General features: G+C 41.9%; 1 protein-coding gene and 1 long non-coding RNA gene across 3 annotated transcripts in view; one reads left to right on the top strand and one right to left on the bottom strand.

Moving 5' to 3' along the window:
* The window catches only part of LOC142806464 (calcitonin gene-related peptide type 1 receptor-like), a 338910-nt gene extending 324851 nt beyond the window's left edge, over positions 1–14059 (top strand). Inside the window, exons 13-19 of one of the 2 annotated variants that reach the window (XR_012894635.1) lie at positions 521–581; positions 4276–4342; positions 4992–5077; positions 6131–6266; positions 8506–8547; positions 11269–11454; positions 13568–13706. Coding sequence is in view for 1 of the 2 variants with exons in the window: in XM_075891270.1 (XP_075747385.1) it covers positions 521–581; positions 4276–4342; positions 4992–5077; positions 6131–6266; positions 8506–8547; positions 13568–13771 (596 nt within the window). In the remaining variant the exon portion in view is untranslated. Of the gene's footprint in view, positions 1–520; positions 582–4275; positions 4343–4991; positions 5078–6130; positions 6267–8505; positions 8548–11268; positions 11455–13567 lie in introns of both variants that reach the window. The other variant, XM_075891270.1, reaches the window with a different exon arrangement.
* The window catches only part of LOC142806517 (uncharacterized), a 484058-nt gene that overhangs the window by 364071 nt on the left and 97813 nt on the right, over positions 1–22174 (bottom strand). The window lies entirely within an intron of this gene.

Below are 22174 nucleotides of genomic sequence, written 5' to 3'. Positions count from 1 at the left end.
ATAGTGAGCTGCCATGTTGTTGGTGTTGCTGTTGTTGTAATAGTCTTAGTTACTTCTATGTTTCACTCATTAACCTATTTCTCATAATATGTTATTTTCGCACTAACACGTACATGCGTGAAAACATTAACCGAGTCGATAAGAACTAATGACCTTCTCGAGTTAGAAAGCCGGTGCAATCCTAAGGCGCAAGATTAAACTTGCCCAACGTATACACGAATGCAGAGCCAAATATTTCGCCACAGGTGACTGGAAAACATCCAGTCCTGGCAGGAGAGCGTCCATTTCAACCGCCGCCGCTGCTCTGAGGAGCACGACTTCATATAGGCCGCCTCTCTTGTTCTGTCTATTTTCGTCAACCACGACGACGACATCAAAACAGCCTCATTGCAGTATTGCAACATGTGCGTCATTTTGCTTGTGTTGTTGTTGTCGTCGTCCTGCTGCTTTGTTTCCTTTTTATACTTTGCGTCACTGAAGATGGACAGCCCGGGCAAAATCGCACGTCTTTTACGTCCAGGTTGTCCCGCTATTTTCGTCACTATCAGCGCCGTCCTTCGAGCCGTGCGGATTGGGCACCCGTAAGTTTGCAGTTGTGTTTGTTAATTGCTTTTATTGTTGCTTATTTGTACTGTTCAAGAGTGGACGTTATCACCTCAACTGGGCTTGATTAATTGCTAGTTACAGTTCTATGGTAATCACTAATTGAGATTGCTTGTCTGTGGCTACTGAATAAGACGTTAAACTTGGCTAAAAGAACGCTATCGGACAGACTCGCCGCTCAACTTGTTGTTGTTGTTGTTGTTGTTGTTGTTGTTGTTGTTGTTGTTGTTGTTGTTGTTGTTGTTGTTGTTGTTGTTGTTGTTGTTGTTGTTGTTGTTGTTGTTGTTGTTGTTGTTGTTGTTGTTGTTGTTGTTGTTTCGTAATGCCATGCTTGCTCAGTAAGCTAGAGCCACGCGGAGCTTATATGGTATCAAATTGTGCTAACAAACCTGATCTAAATATACATTGGCAAAGTATTTATTACTTTTAAGCTATTATGACTGCCGGGAAATAAAAAATAACATAGCAGTTATTGCTCGCGGAAAAAAGGAAGTGGTGCCTAATAATCTTATTCGGGAAACAATTTTACTAATTACGGCTCATCTGGAGGTCAGCAAGTTCCAAATTATAACCTGCACAAAACAGGATCTCAAAGTTCTAAAAAATGTTCACGACCGCTGACAATTCGCAAAACGTTTTTTTTTTCCTTCAATATAGTAGTTGTACAAACATTTCAAGAGGTAAAAGCCTTTGCGAATAAGTTAGAAAAGGGTGCCAGATCACTATTGGTTTTTCGAAAACCAGAAAACAAATTCGGCTATTGTGTATTGCAGCGTGTCACTGCCATTGTAGTACGCACGAGTTTCGCAGAGATATTTGATCTATAGGAATAGGTCAGTGTTCATCTATTCTCTGGCAATAGCCGACTGAAAAACACATTATCTTTGCTTACAAACTATGACACCAAAACAAGCTTCGCGTATTTTTTTCATTCGAATCTGGCCTATCTGTATTTCTATTCCGACCAAACAAACTCATCGAAACGGAAATATTCATTCAGTGAAAAGATTTATTGTGCATTCCATCACGCGTTTTGCGACGCAACACCTACCTTCTAAATCTATGCCTGCAGATCCTCGGGGCCTATAGTGGAGTTGAAATCTCATTAAGCACATAGGAACATGAACCAATTCAACAGAACACTTTCATCACAACTATTTCGTTCCCAGATCTTTCCTGTAGCACACACTGGGAACGGATGTGTGTTTGCGATGTGAATAAGCTGGCTAGAAAAACAGAAATGTCTGTCTAAATGAGTATTTTGTGTTCGTTTTCATACACCACCAGAGAGGACTCTAGGTAAGTGCGCAAGGGAAGTGGTCTCGGCTCTTCTCAGATTGGGTAGAGTGCCTGACCTGCCTGATGCTACGTTTTCCTGCACCTTGTCGGGGTTGCTTCATTCGCGCGTGTGATATACTGAGACCTAGAGGAACATCCCAAAGCCTGCAATTTAGATGTCCATCCTTTCTTTGTGCATGACTGGGAGTTCGTACTTCTGTGTTACTATTTTACTTCAGTGCATATTGGTAGTTTATCTTAGTCATGCTAAAAAGGGTGTTTGCATTCTCCAAAGCCTATAGAATCGGGAGAAGCATTAGATTTTTTAAGGGCCAGTTTAACAGGGGCACAGGCAGAAATGTTATATTTTTCGGGGGCGGAAAGGCACCTCCTTGGTCTGAAGGGGGGGGGGGGGGGGGGGGCTCTTGAAGTGGTCATTTCTTGCTCTGTGTGCCATGCCGAAAAAATATTTCGGGGGGGGGGGGGGGGATATGGGTTTGGTGTGCCATCCCCTGGCTATGCCACTGCACTCGCACACTGAAGACGTTCTAATCGTTGCATGAATAGCATGCTTACGGTATGCACGTAACGAGATCAACCCGAGAAGTGCGCGCTAAATTATCAGAAGTGACGCAAAGGAGCTTTTTAATCAAGTTGGAAGTCTAAAATTTTGACCGTTGCCATGAAATATTCACCCAGAACGCTTAGCTGTCTCAAATTATGGCATGTTCGTAGTGCTTATTCACAAAAGTGAGGTAGAAAGAAAGAAAATAGAGAAGAGATAGGCTTCAATGGACGTCACAACGACGTAACCATCCCGTGACAAATAGTGCGCATACAATACGAACGTAATTGATTGATATGTGGAGTTTAACGTCCCAAAACCACCATATGTATATGAGAGACGCCGTAGTGGAGGGCTCCGGAAATTTAGACCACCTGGGGTTCTTTAACGTGCACCCAAATGTGAGCACACGGGCCTACAACATTTCCGCCTCCATCGGAAATGCAGCTGCCGCAGCCGGGATTCGAACCCGCGCCCTGCGGGTCAGCAGCCGAGTACCTTAGCCATTAGACCACCGCGGTGGGGCTACAATACGAACGTAATAGTTTCATCAGCGGTGTCACGGAACGCAACTTATTTGAAACCAGCTATGTTGATTTCGAATCAAGGTGTCAGCAAAAATGTGAGAACGCTTCCAGAGGGCTGCGCTTGCCTCAATTTTAGCAATTGTGTAAGAGAGTATATTCTAAAATCTTCATTATTTTTTCTTTTGCGATCGTATTTCCACCCTTTGTAACCTGAGGATGAATATACACACCTCCAGGTGGTTACGTTTGATTATGCTACTTAATTAAGTTTTTCGACAGCAGCCTAGCAGTGCAATGTGCAAGGCCGAAACAATTTGCTAAATAAATCGTCCGGTGAGATTAACTGCACACCAATATTATTATTTTTTTCACAATTTCACCAAATGTTTAGCGAGCACTGTACAAGTGAACATGGACAACTGAGCACTGAACACGCACAGTTTTCTCTCCAACGATTATTCACACACGCATTAGGCTAATGCAACCCTATAGTCTATACCCTGCATGGAAAAACGATCATTGCATGCGGATAGATCCGTGCTTCGCGCCACTATAGGCTTGAAGCCCCAAATGGACACTAAAGCAAAAACGACGAAATTTCATTTCATATTTGTAAAGTACCGTTCAACAAAGATGCGTTGAAAAATCTCTGTTGTCTAGAGAAAACGTCCTGCGTTCTAGGAAATCCCGGGAATAAACGACTGGTGGTGACTCAATCGTCATACAACTGCAACAGTTTGCCGTGACGTCACAGACGTTTATTTTTTTATTCGTGTTTACCTAATTTTCTATTTTCGGAGGTCGAATAAGTGTATAGTTAATCAAATAGAATGTCATACATCCAACTTTGCAAAGTCAGGCGAAAACGCCCAATCACAATAATCAATTGAAAAAAGGACGTATTCATCTAGAGTGAAGTATCAGTGACGTACATCTGCCATGGATTTGGCCCAAAGCTCCTTAAAATGAAAAATGGACAAGCACTTCTTTTTCGCTTCTAATGATCAATCAACAATGGCAAACTCTCAAAGGCGTTTAAGAAGAAAACAGATAGTCAAAGTTAAGTGTTCTTATTCGTCTTTGACGCAATGTGTTTTTATTTAGTGTCCATTTGGTGCAATGTTGACGGATGCACGGCATTTATGCATTCGTAGGTCTACAGAGGGGTGACTTGGCCCATTGTTTGGTGATGAAGCAACTTACGTCGCCGCACAATTTCTTCTTGCATAGTCTGCATGCGCACTTCAAATAGGCACTTTTCTGACCTACTCTCGGTTTCACTGACGCACATTGTCCACGCAGTTGCTGGATGGACAACGTAGAAGGATACAACTGGATCACGCTGGCTCCTGGCCTCTTTTGCCTCTTTGTAAGTCTTGCTATCTGTAGTCTATGCAGAACACGAAAAGCAAGTTCCAGCATTACAGCAATGTCTGTTGCTTACCGTTACTTTTTTTTTGTAGTTAATATACGTTGTTCGTGGTCATGTGATGTTTTACTTCGCTGTCACATCACCTGCCGAAAAGTGTCGATACACTTGTTCTCTTGTTTTACCAGCGCACTTGCTTGATCCAGCACTGATGCGATGGCTAGCCTCTCAGATTGCCGTTATAGTGGCCTGTTTTGTTGCACACCGAACACAGAGACATTATCTGAAGTTTTACCGCATTGCAGATTGTCTCATGTCAAAATGAAATAGGTTGTAACGTTTCTTCAGCCTCTTCAACTTAAGCTGTCGTTACAACATCGTCGTTTTCAAATCAAAGGTGATACTAAATAGCTATACGGGATTGTCTACATGACATTAGAAAAACAACAAAAAACATGGCTGATCCCTCCGTCATAGAAATTGGTAGAACACGAAAGTTAAACGTCTATTCAAAGAAGTAGGGCTTATTTTGTAGTGATACATGAGAGCTTGTACAATTTCTATTGGGTGTTTCGCAGCTTGCCTAACACTTCAGCAAAAGCTTGAATTTCAGCGTCCTTACTGTCGCACCATTGCCTGACTTTTCCAGGCAAACTTCGTCTTTCTGTGCAACATTATCCGCGTCCTCGTCACCAAGCTTAGGAGCACCCATGCAAACGAGCCGAGCCAGTTTCGGTGAGCTCTTCGCAAACTTCATATTCCTACTTTCTGAATTTAAAGAGTGGCCCACCTAGGCAGAACGAAACCTTGCCGCGGTTTCACGTTGCACTTTTATTTTGCCTCTTTGCCTAGCACATTCCTTTATTTCTTCTTTTTTTTCTTTCTGAAGAGGGAAAGGAGCTTCTTTATCTGATAGAGTTCAAGTCGTAAGCGTAAATTTGTGAGGTTAAGCCAAACGATAAATCAAGTCGCGAGAACAAAAAACACGTAAAAAAATTTCCTCTTTCTTTTGGTTTAAGTCATCTCTTGCCTATACTAAAAAACATTCTTCATTGCTTTTTAGCGAGTGCTTTGATCTGGATCAATAAGAGATGGTGGTTCTGTTTCAGTAAGTGCATATTAGAGTGCAATATTCTAAACCGTGCCAGGTACCTATTACATTTAATAAAGATAAAATAGCAAAGAAACACGAACAAAAAAGGCATGCAAACCTACTTTGAAGAATTTGTTCTTGTTTTTGCACTTTAATTTTTTTTAATAATCAATGACCAACATGCCCTGGCTGCTACGCCTTTGTTGGTAAGCATTTATTTATATGCTTTTTTTAGTCTTTCTGGAATAAATCTCCAGTGCTTGCTCATTTATGCACAAGTGTACGCGAAGCATTTCTCGCTTCTTTGATGAAACCCTATATGTGGAGACTCCCATAGAGTGCACACTGCAACTCGGCAATTCATTTACGAGACTACAGCTACAAACTTCGCTCCCAGCTTTTTTTTCATTAGGAGAAACGAATTGAGAAAACTAAATGCCATGCTTCGCGCTTCACATTAGGCCAATGCTCACATCTTTCATGTTCGTAAATTCAGGTTTTCTGAGAACTATGCAATTTAATGTACTTAATTTTGGTGTAGTGAAAGCGCTTTTCATCCATTCCCATTGATTGCACTCTGCCCTACTCTACCTCGTCCACCATCGACTAATGTCACAACGCATTTTGTCACTTTTATACTAAATTTAAAACCATCCCTGTCATTATGCCCTGTACAACGTTATACTCATTCCCAGAAAAGCCGTACGTGCCGTGCTGGTGCTGTTCCCCCTATTCGGCATGCACTTTTTGATGACGGTGTACCGAAGTCCTGCCAACTGCGGAGCCTGGGAGATCTACCAGTACATCAGCAAAGCATCTGACGGCCTGCAGGTATGACACGTGGGTGTTCTTATTGCGTGCAAGCTCTGTCACGATCTTTCTATATCACACTCATTCGAGTGCTGTTGAGACAACGTACTCGCTGCTGCTCGCCCTCATGCCGTTGAGAAAACGGGTCGTTTAAATGTAAAAGGGACGGCTTCAAAGCCATTGTTCCACGATATCAGACATTGCTGCCACACAGGGTCACGCGCACAGTCACGCACAAAGTCACACACCACTGCCAACTTATTTCAATGTCATTGCGCATGTGCCGGCGAAATTAGCATGCATTGCTGCTCGTACAGCTATATTAACGGAAGGAAAGCGACAAATTACAGGATACCCTGCGTTTTCATAGAGGGATTACTATACCATTTCCACAAAGGAACCCAAATTCACTGTTCGTTTTTTTTTAGTGGAGACTTTTTAGTGGAGACCGGACTGGACAAGTGCCTATGACTGACAGCCAGAAATGGGTATTATGTAAAATGTGGTCATGTATATACTGACATTATATTAGTAAGGCATGCGTGTAAGTAGTTTATGACTGTGTGAACTGCGTGAAGGAAACTCTGTATTGGCATGTTATTTGAACTGGTTTCAGTGTCCGATTATGTGTTTTTTTCTTTTCTGTATTGTTAATTTTCGGGTACCGTTCTGTATTATTATTTTATTTTTCGCTGCAGAACTTTGTGATATGCAGTAGCCGAGGCAATAGGCACCTCAACCTCTCCACAGCAAAACAGTTAAAACAGAACAGAACAGAACAGTATATATCGGTTATGTAATATACAAAATGCATCTTTCATCGAAAATGCAAACTACACAAGGCATCGGTTAGTTTTTCTTGCTGACTCATTTGAATGTGTGCGCGAAGTTTGGCATAAACGCTGCTCTCTGCACATTTTTACTTGCTAAGAGTGCTAACAAAGATGCCTTGCGTATGTCTTCAGAAACTCTACCCATAATTGCAGAGAAAGCAAGAAAGACTGCTAGTCGATACATATACGTTAAATAGTAGCTTGATTTTATCATCAAATCAATACATGCAGAGGTACTACTTACGTTGAAATACGTTCACCGTAAAAAGGAAGGGTTGGGTAAGTATGTGGGTTGAACTCCTGGTTCGGAGCTCTATAGCCTCAGCAACCCACCATGCTCGCTCGAGGAGAGCCGCATGGGCCTGCCTTTCTTCGCTGGCGAACGCGGTCTCCCATCGCCCAGTTCGCAATTCTCGCGCTGGAATGTGAGGCGCTTTAATTTTGAACGACCAGAGCTCGATTTACCCAGTAATCTGGACGAGTGCTGGTGGACCTCTCCTACGGGAAAACGCCTCCGCATACTGCGGGGTAAATGGCCGGTTTATAATGCAGGAGTCGGCAAGCATTCATCTGCAGGTTGCGTCCCTCGTGCCCTTCCCTTACACCCAACTGGGAGTATGGCGGATTGACAGCGCTACGCAGCAATGAATGCATCGATATTATGCCCCCTTCAATGTGAACATCACGCATCAGACGTGGTTCGGATTGATGTCAAGTTCTGACGTACTTTACGTCAAGGTGCACTCATCTACGATGTTAGCTTGCCGTACATGTCACTAGATAAAATCCAAATATATAATACGAGAATTTACAACATGGAACATTGGTTATGTTGCGGCTGGACAGGACCCTACAGGCATGTCGAATATTCTTGCCCAGCCTTCCAGAATAAGTCACGTGGAATAAGTCACGCTGTAGGGTATCCTGCGAAACAACTCAGTTGGAAGAAAGATTTGGACTAAAAAGGCCGTTAGTATCACCCAAATTCAAGCGTTGGCCTAGCTTGTCCTGTGTGTGCGACATTTCTATGCACATTGAACAAGGACGAACAAACCATAAAATATTAGTCCAAATTTCAAAAAAAATATCTTTCCTGGCGGAAGTCAGAACATCGTGCCGCCTTCTTGCTTCTATTTGCGTCATACAGAGAGCTGTTGAGCTACTTCAGGCTCTCACTGACGCTCAATGAATGCTTGCAAAAGGGAACATGTCGTCGTCTTATTTGATTACATCGTTACCGGAAATGACTAAAGAGTCGGTGGCTTAAAATTGGTTGTTTTTCGCTATATATATATATATATATATATATATATATATATATATATATATATATATATATATATATATATATATATATATATATGTATATATATATATATATATATATATATATATATATGTATCTGTCTCTTTTTCTCTCTCTGCAGGGATTCTTTGTAGCTGTGATATTCTGCTATCTCAATGGAGAGGTAAGTGATGCGTCTCCACTGGGTCAAACGTAGTCATAAATGACTGTTCAGTAGTAGCTCTAATATATTAATGACAGGAGAAGTTTTGTATCACGCAAGAAAAAAATAAGAGAAATGCTGTCATTGAACACTGATATTCCAAATAAGAGAATATTTCATAATAGCGCAGATGTGTATATTGTTCCGAACTGCAACTTTATTCATTCAGCACATCCACGGTTCCTATTTGGAGACATTTGCTAGGTATGAAGCTCAGCATTTCTTTAAGGCATATAACGACATGGTTTATGGGCGATGTCGGTCAGTATATTGGCACCGGTTGCTTTCCTAGTTTTATGGCATACGTAACTAAAAGGACAATTAAATCTCAGAAATATGCGAAAGTAGACGTTTCGGTCCAAAATATTTGCCACGTTCTGCACACATGTGAATACAAACAGTGTAACAGAATATTTTTTTTCTTCATCTAACCACCGCCTAAACAATGAATTTTGCACCCGTACATGTCATGTGCTTGGGTTGCATGCTTACGATTCGTCAAATGGCGGGCAAACGGCAGAGAATCCACATCCGCCTCAACCTCTCCTACATGTCTGGAACGATGGTAGTGAGCGTCCAAAAATACGGGACGAAATTTTCAAACTGTGCAGTGAACGTCGCGGGTCGCTCACGTTTTTGTACCCTATTTACACTATTTCAAGCCAGTTTGAAGAAGTAGGCAGGCGTAAGGCATAAAATCGGGCGAGTTGTTATAAATAGCACTTTTTAAACTACGTTTCGTCGGAAACTTCAATACAGGTGCTGATCCCTTCACTGCGTTTTTTTTTTCAACATTTGTTTGCATTAACCCTTTCGCATTAGTTTGCAGCGTGTACAATCCTTCAAATGCCGTACTGGTTCCATATTAGACAGTTCTCGACATTAGTTGTGCAAAGATTTATGTGCAGTAACCGTAATCTTTGGCAGCAGTGTTTTTCTTTTTCGTTTCTTTTTTTATTCTTAAGAGGACACTACGTTCATGCCTGCAACGTATAAAATAAAGTTGTGTTGAATGTAAATTTTAACCATTAAAATTAGTTATATTGCACGACCAGAAACTATCATCTAGCTAACATTTCACACAATTTCAATCTCATAATAAAAGCATGCACAACTTCAGCTGTACCATCAGTTGCACAACCTCGGTTTTGTAACAGCGCCATTTCGTTTTTCTTACAACACTTCTAAATTCTAAATTAAAGTTCTGCTTAGGTCCTGTACTACAAATAGTAAGTGTAAAAACACTAGCACAACATTTTTTATTCCCACAATCTGCAATGAGCATCACACCTGATAAAAAATTGAGTAGAAGATTAAATTGACGTAAATTTGTAAATAAGCTCAGTGTTCTCGCCCCACATGAACAATTCTGCATAAAATTTTCCCGTTTCATGAAAAACTCTTATATTCTATTCTGGGCGAGCAGTTAGAATAGTTGTACAGCTCTTCAAGCGATGATAAGGAAACGCTTTTTCTCACTAACACGAAGCATAAGACACTCTATCACCTCGAAGAGACCCGTATTTTCTGTGATGCTGCCTGGCTGTGTTAGCATCCCGTATTAGTACAGTTAGGACAAATATCCTGCAGAGGCTGTAAGCGAAGTCACTAAAGTTCAAGTGGTTTTCCAAACACATAACATGTGGAAGCCTTATGAGAGAGAAAAAGAAAGTGACATAATTCATAAGAAAAGAGGTAGAAACGTCAAAACTAAGTGCGATTGGTTACGTGACATTGAAGAATGCGTAAGGAGATTGAAAGACGAGGATGTGGAGGGAAACTTGCGCTGATCCGCGCTCCCTGTTAACGTTTTGTTTCTCTCGCACTTTGCCCAAATAAAGGCGAGCAAAAGGTGTTTATTGACTACGTCATCAGGAGCTGTGGCACAGGCTTTCGTAGCATCGTGTAGCCTTTAGCATGAAGTCTTTACTATGTTGTCCCTCAAGCTGATACATCGTGTCGCATTAACATCGTGAGCAAGGGGAGCGCAATTGTGGTAGGCGTGATATCGCGAAACGTGATCCGCTGTGGTGAGGCGTCACAGTTACGTTCATTCGGAGCCTCGTCGCTGCGATACCACGTGACTAGGCGAGTGTTTTAACACTGATTGCATATCCATCTCAGAACTAGGTCGCGGGATCAAATCCTGGCTGCGGCGGCTGCATTGCCTATGGAGGCGGGAATGTTGTAGGCCCGTGTGCTCAAATTTGGGTGCACGTTAAAGAACCCCAGGTGGTCGAAATTTCCGGAGCCCTCCACTACGGCGTCTCTCATAATCGTATGGTGGTTTTGGCACGTTAACCCCACAAATCTATCTATAATCTCAAAACTAAGCCAAACAAACCTTTACCTCGTGATAGCTTGACTTAGAAGTGTTAAACGTCAGCCATTTTTCGGAGCACTCCACACAGCAGACACGCCAAACCTGGTGAAGCCGAAGTGAGAAACCGTCTGGCCCTGTTAATCCTGCGTTGCAATGGATGCGACCTGTATATTCACTGTTTTTAGGCAATATACTAGTATTGAGCACAGCCGCAGTACTAATTTGTAGCTATGTAAACGCGAAGTGCGCGTGTACCACGCAACACGCTTTGTAAATAAAAAAATAAATAAAGAGCGACCGAAAAGAGCACGATGCATTGTCGTTTTTTAACGCATTGTTGCTATACCGTCCCCCGACAGATTCAGGGACAAATCACGCGGTCCATCGAGCTCGTGAAATTGGAGTCTTCACTGGCCAGAGCGAGTGACCGGCGGCGTTCGACGCGCACCCAGGTGCTAGCTTGCTGAGTCGGGGGCCCTCCTCTCCGACAGGACGCCGCTGCTGCTGTCGTGCACGGCGTTGTCCCTGTCTGTCGGCCGTGCCCTGTGAGTCGAATGCCCGCTTACCTTCTTTCAATCAGTGCCTGCCTGATTTGCACCATGAGGGGTCCTTTGCTCACCCCACTTCCCTACCGTTAAAGCGACTACCTCAGCCTACTATGGGCCTGTGTCATTCGGTTATGTCCGTGACCTTAGACATCGAACGGCCCCGCCATTGACAGGTCTTTAAACCCAAATACACAAGATGTATTCTCTTGTCCGCGCCCACTTTCCTGGTGTCTCCTGCTGTACACCTTAGATTTCACTGCACCTTTCATGGATGTCTTAGAAATGTTAGCTGGACAACTCAATGACCAGATTGATATTCAATAAGGACAGTGTTGTCGCTATAGCACTCGATAACCAAAATGAATTAGTCAGCGCTAGTCAACGTTAGCCATCTCTTAGCAAAAATAGCTGATATTGGCCAATAGGTAAACAACCAACTTCGGCAGCCATGCAGTGATCATTAGCCGACATTAGCTACAATTTGGCCAAGTTTGTTCAACATTGGTCACTGCTAACAAGTAGTGGTATTATGCAAATAAGTACAGTAGTTCCACCCACGTGGCTTCGGTTGGGGCCCGTGTTTGTCGTCCGCCTCCAAACCATTGAAATAATGTGAGTAATAAAAAGCTGAGCTGAGTTATTCACGATATTCATTGTATGTTAGTAACATAGTATTTAAATCTAACTTCGGCCAAATATAACATTACGTCTGTGCGTTTAGATTACTGTATCAAAAAGGAACACTGAAGCGAAAGTCGTCAATTCATTACCATTGTTTGCAGAGAACGAAACCAAACAATGCCCAAAAAACCACTTGTCATTACGCTGGTTCACGACAGAACCCGTTATATATCTTTCTTTTTCTCTCACCTTTAGTCAAGGCGTTGCGTCAACGCACGTCGGAACAGGTATAATACGACGTATTCAAATGTTGCTATCACGAGAAAAGGCCTTGCAGTGGTTGTTTTCGAGTCAGTGACTTCACCAGAAATTGCGTTCTTTAAAAATGTAAGCAATTGGCCTTTAAACGTTTTCATAAGACATCATTTCCGTAACTATCAAACATGGTTAGACCTTGGGCTACAGCTTCTTCTATGACTAGAAAGTTATCACACATTATAATTGAGCGCAACAAACTATTAAGTGAGCGCATAAAATGTCAAACGTAGTGATGCTAGTTCATATCAATGAACAGTGTGTTGCGTATTTTTGCATTCGTTGTCTGTCAAAACGTTTCTGTCTAATACCCATTGCGGGAATTAAATCATGGCTTAATCACCATTCGCGCTGAATCCAACTTTTATGTACATTCGAGGCAAAGCATAATTTAAGGCGACGCTAAATCGTGGAGTCTGATATTATCACTTCATGGTTTTAGGAGTCTCTATATATTTCTACATCAGATCATCTGCTACTTCATTGCAAAATGCAGCTTGACCTTACGGCAGATTTGAAGCCACAAAGACACACCTTCGTTATCAAATTTTGGAGCATGCGCTGTCCGCATTATGTGATAGCTTTTGGCGTTCAGTGAAACGAAATGGCGCTGTTGCTTGGTGGGTGGTGCAATGTTCTCTATCATCAAGCTTATCTTAAGTATGTTGTTCATGCTCGGCTGATTACATATATACCAGATAATAAGCTTTAAAAGCATGCGCAAGTTTTCCCAAGGTCGGCGCACAACATTCATTCTAGATTTGTTCTTTCTGTTTCCAACGCGCAGCCCTGGTACTATTTCATTAGTACATTAATATTTTATGTGTTTGCAGGCGCGCTCTGCATCATATTTCATGCCTGCACTCATACTCTCTTAGGCAAACGTTGCATAGCAGGTTAGAAGGGCTTCATTCAAATAAACGGTAATACAAAACGGACATATGTCACAGGAAATATTGAGCAACTGCAGCAGTAGACATCACGTGACAAGCAGAATTACTGCAGACAGCTTTTCCCGTCGCATAAGAGCTAGTTTGGTCACATTTTCACGCGGTGAATCAGTCTAAATGTGTGTTTAGTATGTGCTCATAAGTGCCCAGGCTTCCGCTGATGCTCAGTCTATTACGAACGATACAGTGACTCTCCGTCTTCTTTCCACTGCTTGCTCTTTCAGGTGCTATACCTGTTGAAGCGCTCGTACGGTCGTTACCGGCTGCAGCGAGGCTTCTCAAGCAGGAGGGGCAACAGTCTGGCCATGACCCGCATGTCCGTGTCCACGCATGTCACCTCAGTAGCAGACTCGCTCAACCCTAACGGCTCCGTCAAGAAGAACAGCTTTCCACGCAACGGCACACCAGAGGAAGAACCCCTGAACTAAATCACCCCGTTTGAACGTCGAGCACTGCAAACATCTTGTTTTCGCCCGGCTAGAACTCCACTTCGTGCCATTCTAACTTCCTTGCGGAACGGACACGCGCGTATTTTTTTTCTGGAGGACACATCATCGGTATCGAAGTGCTACGCTTTTCTCTCATCGAGTCATTGATGCATTGCTTTCGGGTTGCGTTACAAGAAGAGTTACGTGAAACAAGATGGAACGTCGTCACTTGGGATGGACCCTACGCTGATGCAGATGTGGCTGTTGTGTCTTGGGAGAGAAAGCAACGTCATCCATTCGTGCCAAGTGTGTGGTCAATCTCCTTCCCAGATGTGCTTAGCAGGAATGTAAATTGAAGCCACACACCACGATGCCAGTATGCGCATTGTGATAGCGTTACTTCAGACGAGCGTCGACTACTGATTATCATACGAGTGCATAGTGGATGCCGACTGCAGACAAAACAGTGCACGATGTTACATATAGCGTCTTTGTTCATTAAGATGCATGTGCCAAAGAGAGTTGTGTGTTTCTCTCAGACACTCTTCCTTAACGTCCTTTCGGAGACGTGCTTGTGATAGTGCTGCGTGAGCGAAGAACGGTATTCATTGAATCGACCCCGTGAATTCTTTCAACTTTTTTCTGAATCATTGCGGACATTTCTCTTGCCAATCACACACACACACACACACACACACACACACACACACACACACACACAAACAAGAAAAAATGTCCTTAACACATTGTCAAATATTTTTATCGCACTTGAATGCTGGATACGTCGAGGTCTCACTGACTCCTTGTTCATAAAAAAGGAAGTAATTGCTTGTTCAAATTGAACGACTCGTTTCTGGGGGCGTCGGCAATATTGTGAGCGTGCGTGTGTCGTCGGGAGACTTGGTCTGAGCGCTCACGTCTAATTACGACTACTGTTGTTTACAACTTGTTCAGCCTGCGTTCTGCGTTAGACGTACGCCGCCAGTACACTGTACGCAGTAGTGACCAACAGCAGAAGTCAGTGTGCAGGAAGTCGGCAACTCCGTGTACATGTAAGCGACCACTTGTAAATGTCTTCATCTATACACCTAGCATAGTGACCACTGCTGGAAGCAACTAGCAAGAGTGAAGTTTTGGTACGGCACTGGACAAGACGCTTGAATCGCATTGTAGTATATGGACTTGGCTGTGAGTTGTTGAGTATACCTGTCGAAGGAGCTCTTAACTCGGCGCCATCGGGCGTATACCGGTTAATCTAATTGAGTGCGCAATTGGGCAGTAAATGCATCCTAATTAAGTCAGTATACAATTTTCGCGCGTATTTCGTTGGCTGTGTAAATAGTAAACCTCCGCTAACAATATCTCAACAACAACTTTCATGAAACGGGTTTTCGTTTACTTTTCGTTCCTGTGGAGTTGCATGTTCCGAAATACGTCCCTAAATAACCGAGCATCCTTCATACCATTTTTCGCGGACAGATATTGTTCATTTCAGTCATGTAAATGAGAAGCACGTTAATACAAAGCCTGAAGTATGAAACCAGCAGCAGTTTAAAAGACAAAGTAAGCAAAACATTGGCATGCGAGGAAGTTCACATGAACCCACCACTGTTCATCTATTTTTCCTTGGATGTCTATGCTTCGGAGGCCGTTCCTCTGTGTCATAAGCAACCCCGCTGAATGCAGAATAGTGAATATGGTGGATTAGTATAAAAAAATGATAGATACATTTTTAGCAAGTTTCTTAATGATTAGGTCAAGTTCTGTCACTGTTTATCTAAATTTATTGGATTAAATTCATGCGAGTGCTGTAAAAAACCTCGTAATTTGAAGTGAAGACAGTGCAAGGAATCTTCCTGTAAGGAAGCAGCACCTAATAGAATGTTGCAGGCTTCAATGAAGAGAGAGAAAAGGAGAAGAAAAGCAGGGAGACACGTGGAGAGGGTTAAAGGTGCAATAATATATAAGACATTTAAGAAAGAACAGGAATAATAAGAAGTAGTGAGAGGCTTTCATTTCGTAAGCATATTGGCACCGTTTACGCAGTGTTTACGTCTCAGCTTCTTACTTCAGAATAAATACAAACACGTTATAGGGTGAACGGTGTACGTTCTTTTTTTGCTTTTTTTATTTTAAAGGCCAGTTTTCTGCGTTTATTAAGCGTGTCACTAGTTGCTGAGTTATTGTCATGCACAGAAGCTTGTGAAAATAAATCGCTAGGAACTTTTGGTTTTAATACAGTAAATTATTTTTCATAACTGACTGTGGCAAAAAAGTCCTAATCTATAAGCTCAATTACTCGAAGTGGATGTTATTCGCGAAATAATAATAAATACACATTTTAGTAACTAAAAAGAGAGATCAAAGCCTACTTATTTTGGTTCATATTTGAATTCACGAATAACAATCACTAAGTTTGCGAGGTATATTTATTTGAAACAAGTTCATAGAGTGCGTACAGCGGGGTTTCGAGATGGTCGCCACCAGATTCAGTCACTTTTTATTCACTTTCCAACAAAACTTTTTGACTGAGTCTTGTTTGTTTACTCTTTTACACTACGCGATTCCGGGCACCATTGTACAAGAGAGAATAAGGATGAAAAAGTAAGGATGGATAAAGGCAGGGAGGTTAACCATTTATAATATTTGGGAAAGATTATCGTCGCAAAACCACAATTTTAAGTATGAGAGACGCCAAGTGTATGAAGTTCACCCGAACATCCATTCCTTTCACCGCGAAATTCGTAAATGAACATTTTGAAACTGCTGCCATCCTAAGAGAAGTTGCCACATTTATGTTCTATGAAAAGCTAACCGAATGCATTGATGTTCGGGCTGATTGTTCTTTGTGCGATGGGAGAAAAGATAAGCACGTAGATGTCGAACAATTTCATAAGCTCGACAGCTATTGCGTCATTGTGATTTTCATGATGGAGGAGTACGTTTACAAAGCTCCAAATGTTGTAACGACTATTTCCTGCGTGTCAATGCACTTTTATTACACATGAACGCTGTAAATATAAGCTGTATGTGAGATTATCTCTTTCTCTTTCGGGTTTTTCTTTTTAGAAACAGAGTTTGTTGTTAATTTTGTCATGAAGATGCTATACGACAAAAAAAGTGCACTGAGAAGATTCGGACATACGCAAAACACAGTCAATTGCATTTTCTTTTTTATTTATTTCCTTGTGGTTTCAATCGGCAATTTCAATCGTCATATTTGTTGCTTGGCACTGTTGTCTACGCATGCGAAAGTAAAGAGATATGTGTCATAAATGTGTGTTCAATAGCGTTAGAACGTGTTATATTTTATTAGATCGCTGTCACTACGTTGCTATAGTTCACTGTGGGTTGCTCGTTGTGAGAGCAGCATAAATCAATTCATGATCTGCTAGAAAATACGTAGCGTTTTAAATTATTGCCTCTTTCACCAGTTCACTTTGTCATCCGCAGTGTTTTCGAAAGGCTATCAAGCTCCCACCTCCACTCTTCCTATAGGAACTGATCCCCATACGTGTTTCCCGTGGCGTTCCATTTCGTGTCCCAGCTCGCATTATATTAGCAGTCGCGCCTTGTGTCCTACCTAGAAATAATGTATAGTCCCGTGACACCATAATTCAACGACGGCACCTGCAATACAAAACGAAATCCTCTTCTCCACACCACGACATCTCTATGTAGCGTAGTCTTCCTATTCATGTCGCATGCTTCTCGTTTTGTTACCGGTAGAAGTAAGCGTGTAGATCTTCACACAGCGCTAACACTGTACACAGAATTTACCTGTTTTTTTTTTCGTGCATTGATAAAACACGGCCTGTTATTTAAACCAGCTTCGTTGGCTTTAACAGACAATGCAAAATGCAAAAGCGGCAACACAGTATCTGTTAAAAGCATTCATACACTGCTGTGTAATCTTATTCTGTTGCGGATCATTCTGTGCACTTAAAAGGCAGGGTAGAAGCATCACAATATATTCTTGAGGCTTCTGTGAAGATGCTTCCAAAACATGTTATTTCGCGCGCATTCAGCTCTACCTGTTACGCGTATACCACGTTTGTATAAGCCCGTTGGGTACTCTCTTCGTGGGTTATCTTTCTATTTATGCGCTCTAAAGATATCCACAGCGACAGCTTATCTTTATAACCTTCATCGGGTGACAAAGCAACCCGTTTCTTGCGTACACATTGCGCAAGAAACTGTTATGGACACTCACCATCGTAGCATTTAAATACGCAAGTTTAGGATTGACGGTATGCCAGCCTCTCTTAGCAGGGAAGAGAATGGGTTAAATTGTATTGCGAAATTCCCCTCCTACTCCCCGGTTCAGATTAGTGAGACAGAAAAAAATCTTATCAACAGAGGTCGTATCCTGAAGTGATGACAGGCTTCTCACAACGGTCTGCAATTCGCACGCTGCTTTAGGGGCAGGAAGGAAGGGTCAACGTGGGAAGCAGACAATGCTTTTATCGCAACATAAGGGGTCCTTGGCAATCAATCATTATTGTCCAAAACCCGCATGACCTGCACACTACACAATGACAAGTGAGCCCTGACCGAGTCATTATATGCGACAAACTTAGTGCCCCCTGACCTCCGAACGCTTATGGTGAGCGGAGCTGAAGGACACCGACACGGTTGTAAGGCAAAGTATTATGGGCAATTCAAAGAACTCCAACAAGTAAGCCAATCAAAACACGTTACTATTCTGTTTGATCTTAGATGAAATACAGTACTGTGATAAGTACGAGAGAACATGACAACCTCTTTCTTTCGAAGAGAGTGTAGCGGACTTTCTGATTGACTATACCCGGCGAATATTCTTGTCCTCTACTTCTCAGCGAATTCCCAGCCAACTTGCTCCTTGCTGTTAGGAGGGCCGTTCGTACGCGTTGTACAGCAATACGACCCTATGATCTCTCGGCCTTTTTCTCTCGTTGTGTTCACATCTCTTGCTTTGCCGCTATTTTCAGACTCAATAAAACGTTAATTCAAACTCTACATTATGGTCGTGTTATTTGTGCGTGTAAGCGAAAGACTGAACGTATTACGTTCTTCACAAAGCATAAGAAATGAAGAACTTCAAAAATTGCGTTATTCCAACCAAAAAGCCCAAAGGTAAATGGATATACCTCGAGACTAATTGTGGCTGTGAGGTATAATTTATAAGTGGTTTCTTTTCATTTACCCTGCGTGCCCGTCGGGTTAAGTGTTAGAAGCACTGGTGGAACGGGGGGGGGGGGGGTATTTACTTGTACAATACAGATGCAGGTACGGAAAAACGACAAAGGCTTAGAAATTTACGCAATGCCGGTGCGGAAAAATGACGAAGGCTTAGAAATGTTCGCAATGCCGATATCCTACTGCTGTCGTCAATTCCATTTTGCACAATAAAGATAGATTTATGAGCATTCCTAGTTCGCGCATTTATGCCATTACGTTTACAATGAAACTGTATTTATCAGAATCCCTGCTTTGAGTAGTGAAGTACAGTAAAAGCTACACTTTCGTTTCTCCTCTGTTTCAAAAATCAATGCCAGGATGTCAATAGCTACGCCAACGATGCTAAGAAATGACGATAAACTACTTGTCCATCATCATTCGACCATGCTCTCCAATTCCGCCATCACTAAACTCTGATTGGCCTAGAGGTCTGCTATGGACTCTGTCATTGGCTTAGAATACCACCAGTACGCATTTCGACAATATGGCGGACTTTGAGAGGGGCCAAAATAGCACCCAATATGCCTTTTGGCGTACTATTGCACTACGCGTTTTCTTACGCCATGGTTGCCACCCATGATGACAGCTTGACAGCTAAAGTGTTGCGCTGCTGATCGAAAAGAAGAGGTTTGGCAAGAACAGAGGCTTGCGTGCGCCATCTGGGATAGTGCGGAACAGCGCTAAGCAACGCCCTCTCCGTGAGGTATGCAGAAACGGCCAACGGCTTAAAAGGACTTGCATCGTAATAATCGACGACACAGTTCGGCAGTTGTGCACACTTGAACAGTAGCTAAATATTACCCTGCTCTGAAAGTTGAATGGTATTCTTGCGGGATAATCTCGTTCACTTGTACGTTAGAGCCCGCGCACTGCTGACGAACAACTTACAGCTAGCTTTTTTTGCATAGTCATCTTTTGGCCTCTTGTTGCAACGAACTTCATGGCTGCGCCGATCTCTTACTTTTCTTTATTTCAATGCTCAGTCAGCCCGTAATAAACACGACCAGATAGAAGCACTTCTTAGTGGCTTTATAATTCAATGATTTCAGTGTGATATAATGATAACTGAGACATGGTTCAGAAGATGAGGTTATTTATTCGCCAGGTTATCAAAACTTTGATTTAGGTCAACCAAGCCGCCGTGGTGAAGAAGTCATGCAGATGGTGTCAGTTGGGCTTTCATTTACCTTGATTGCAAATCTTTTCAAAACCACGCCCGACTACGCAGCGCTAACAATACAATGTGAAGGCAATATTTTCGCTGCTTTGTATCGACCGCCTAACGGTAATAGTGAAAGTTTTTTGCTTCCTTAGAGCAGCTGCTATGTTATGTGTATCAAAATGAGGAGGAAGAAGCAACAAAAGGAAGGCAGGGATGTTAACCAGAAAGACATCTGGTTGGCTACCTTACACTGGGGGATTAGGGAAGGGGACAAGAAAGATATCAAAATGTATTGCGCATAAACATAGGCGGTGATTGCAATATAAATCTGCTGCAATGGATTTAAACTACCCAGGCTTTTACATTACTCCTTAACTCTTATGGTTGTGCAAACGTAAAAAAACCACCCACTCATGTCACATATCTTACTGAATATTTTATCGACTTATTTATTACGAATAGCGCTGGTGCCATTGCTACTGATTTAGGCGATCATTTGCCGATTCACACGTTTTTTAAACGAAGCAACACAATTACAGCAAGACGATGCGAATGTAAATCTTTCGTAATCAAGGAGATAAATCTTAGAACAATAAAATATTTTCGAAATAAGCTTGAAGCCGTTGACTGGACACGCGTATTCAACTGTAGCGATGCTACCGCAGCTTACGATACACTAATGCGCATGATAAAAATATCTACACTAGTTGTTTTAAACTAAAAATGGTAAAGACCTCAAGAAAGCTACGCAAGCCTTGGTTAACAAATGAATGTTTAAAGCTAATTCATAAGAAGAACGAATTATACAGCCACTTTGAGCATTCGAGAATCCGGGATGATTGTTTCTGCTTTTGAAAAATACCGTAATTTTGTAGCTAAGTTTTTTGGAGATGCAAAAAAGGCATACGTGGAAAAACTGTTTAGTGATACGCATTGTAACGGTGATTAATTATGGCGGGCATTTAGTAACCTTCTGAATTAAGGCGTAAGTAATGAAGAGTTCGAAGTTAGTTAGAATGGGAAGCAACTAAACGGTGTTTAATTAGCAAATCGGTTCAATCAACACTTTACAAGTTTAGAAATTGGCACTCACAATACAGACGCTCTCAACTTCATGGGAGCGTCCAATGTAAACACGGCGTTTTTTGAGCCCACGACACCTGAAGAAGTTTACTCTGCTTTCTTATCATCAAAGAACACTAAGGCAAGGGACATTGATGGTCTGCAGATTAAACCAGCTAAATTTGCACAAGACTTCTTAGTATAGATGCCCTTATCCACGTATTCAATATTTCCTTGTCTACTGGTGTGTTCCTGATGAAAATGCAACAGGAAAAGGTGATTGCTTTGTTCAAATCAGGCGACCAAAATGATATGTCGAAATATAGGCTGGTGCCAGTGCTCCCTGTCATTTGAAAAGTCTTAGAAAATATTATTTGTAGAAGGGTTGTGTCGTTTTGTGAAAAATATGAGCTATTATCTCTATACCAATTTGATTCCCGTAAAGTTCTATCGAAAGAATTGGATCTATTAACAAAGAATGGTTTATTTTAAATGAATTTTAAAACAAAAATCAACATAAGGTGTATTTATTTATTTTTCCAAAGGTTTTGACAGGATCAACCATGTTACTTTACTAAAAAAGCTTGAACAATATGGATTCCGTGGATTACCACTGGATCTTTTCAGGTCTTACCTAATGAAGAGAAAAAAAAAATTGTGTTTGCATTTCAGGTGAAACCTCAGACCCCCTGAAGCTGGGAGCTGGTCTTCCTGAAGGAGGCATAATAAGACCCGTAGTGTTCGACATCTGTATAAATATTTAGGCGAACGTTAGCCACTTATCACATTATATAATATACGCAGATAACACCTGCCTTTCCTTCCAGTCACGTAGTACTGACTATTTATCACAACAAGCTAACAATGTTCCCGAAACGCTGTATTTGTAGAGCGAAGCAAATTCGGTACAGATTAACAAAAAAAAAGCTGTTCTTTTCACATCAACCCAAAAACGCATA

The sequence above is a fragment of the Rhipicephalus microplus genome, chromosome 1 (assembly GCF_043290135.1).
Source record: "Rhipicephalus microplus isolate Deutch F79 chromosome 1, USDA_Rmic, whole genome shotgun sequence".
In the NCBI taxonomy this organism is placed as follows: domain Eukaryota; kingdom Metazoa; phylum Arthropoda; class Arachnida; order Ixodida; family Ixodidae; genus Rhipicephalus; species Rhipicephalus microplus.
Note: the sequence above shows the minus strand (reverse complement) of the source record. Positions and strands in the feature narration are given on the sequence as shown.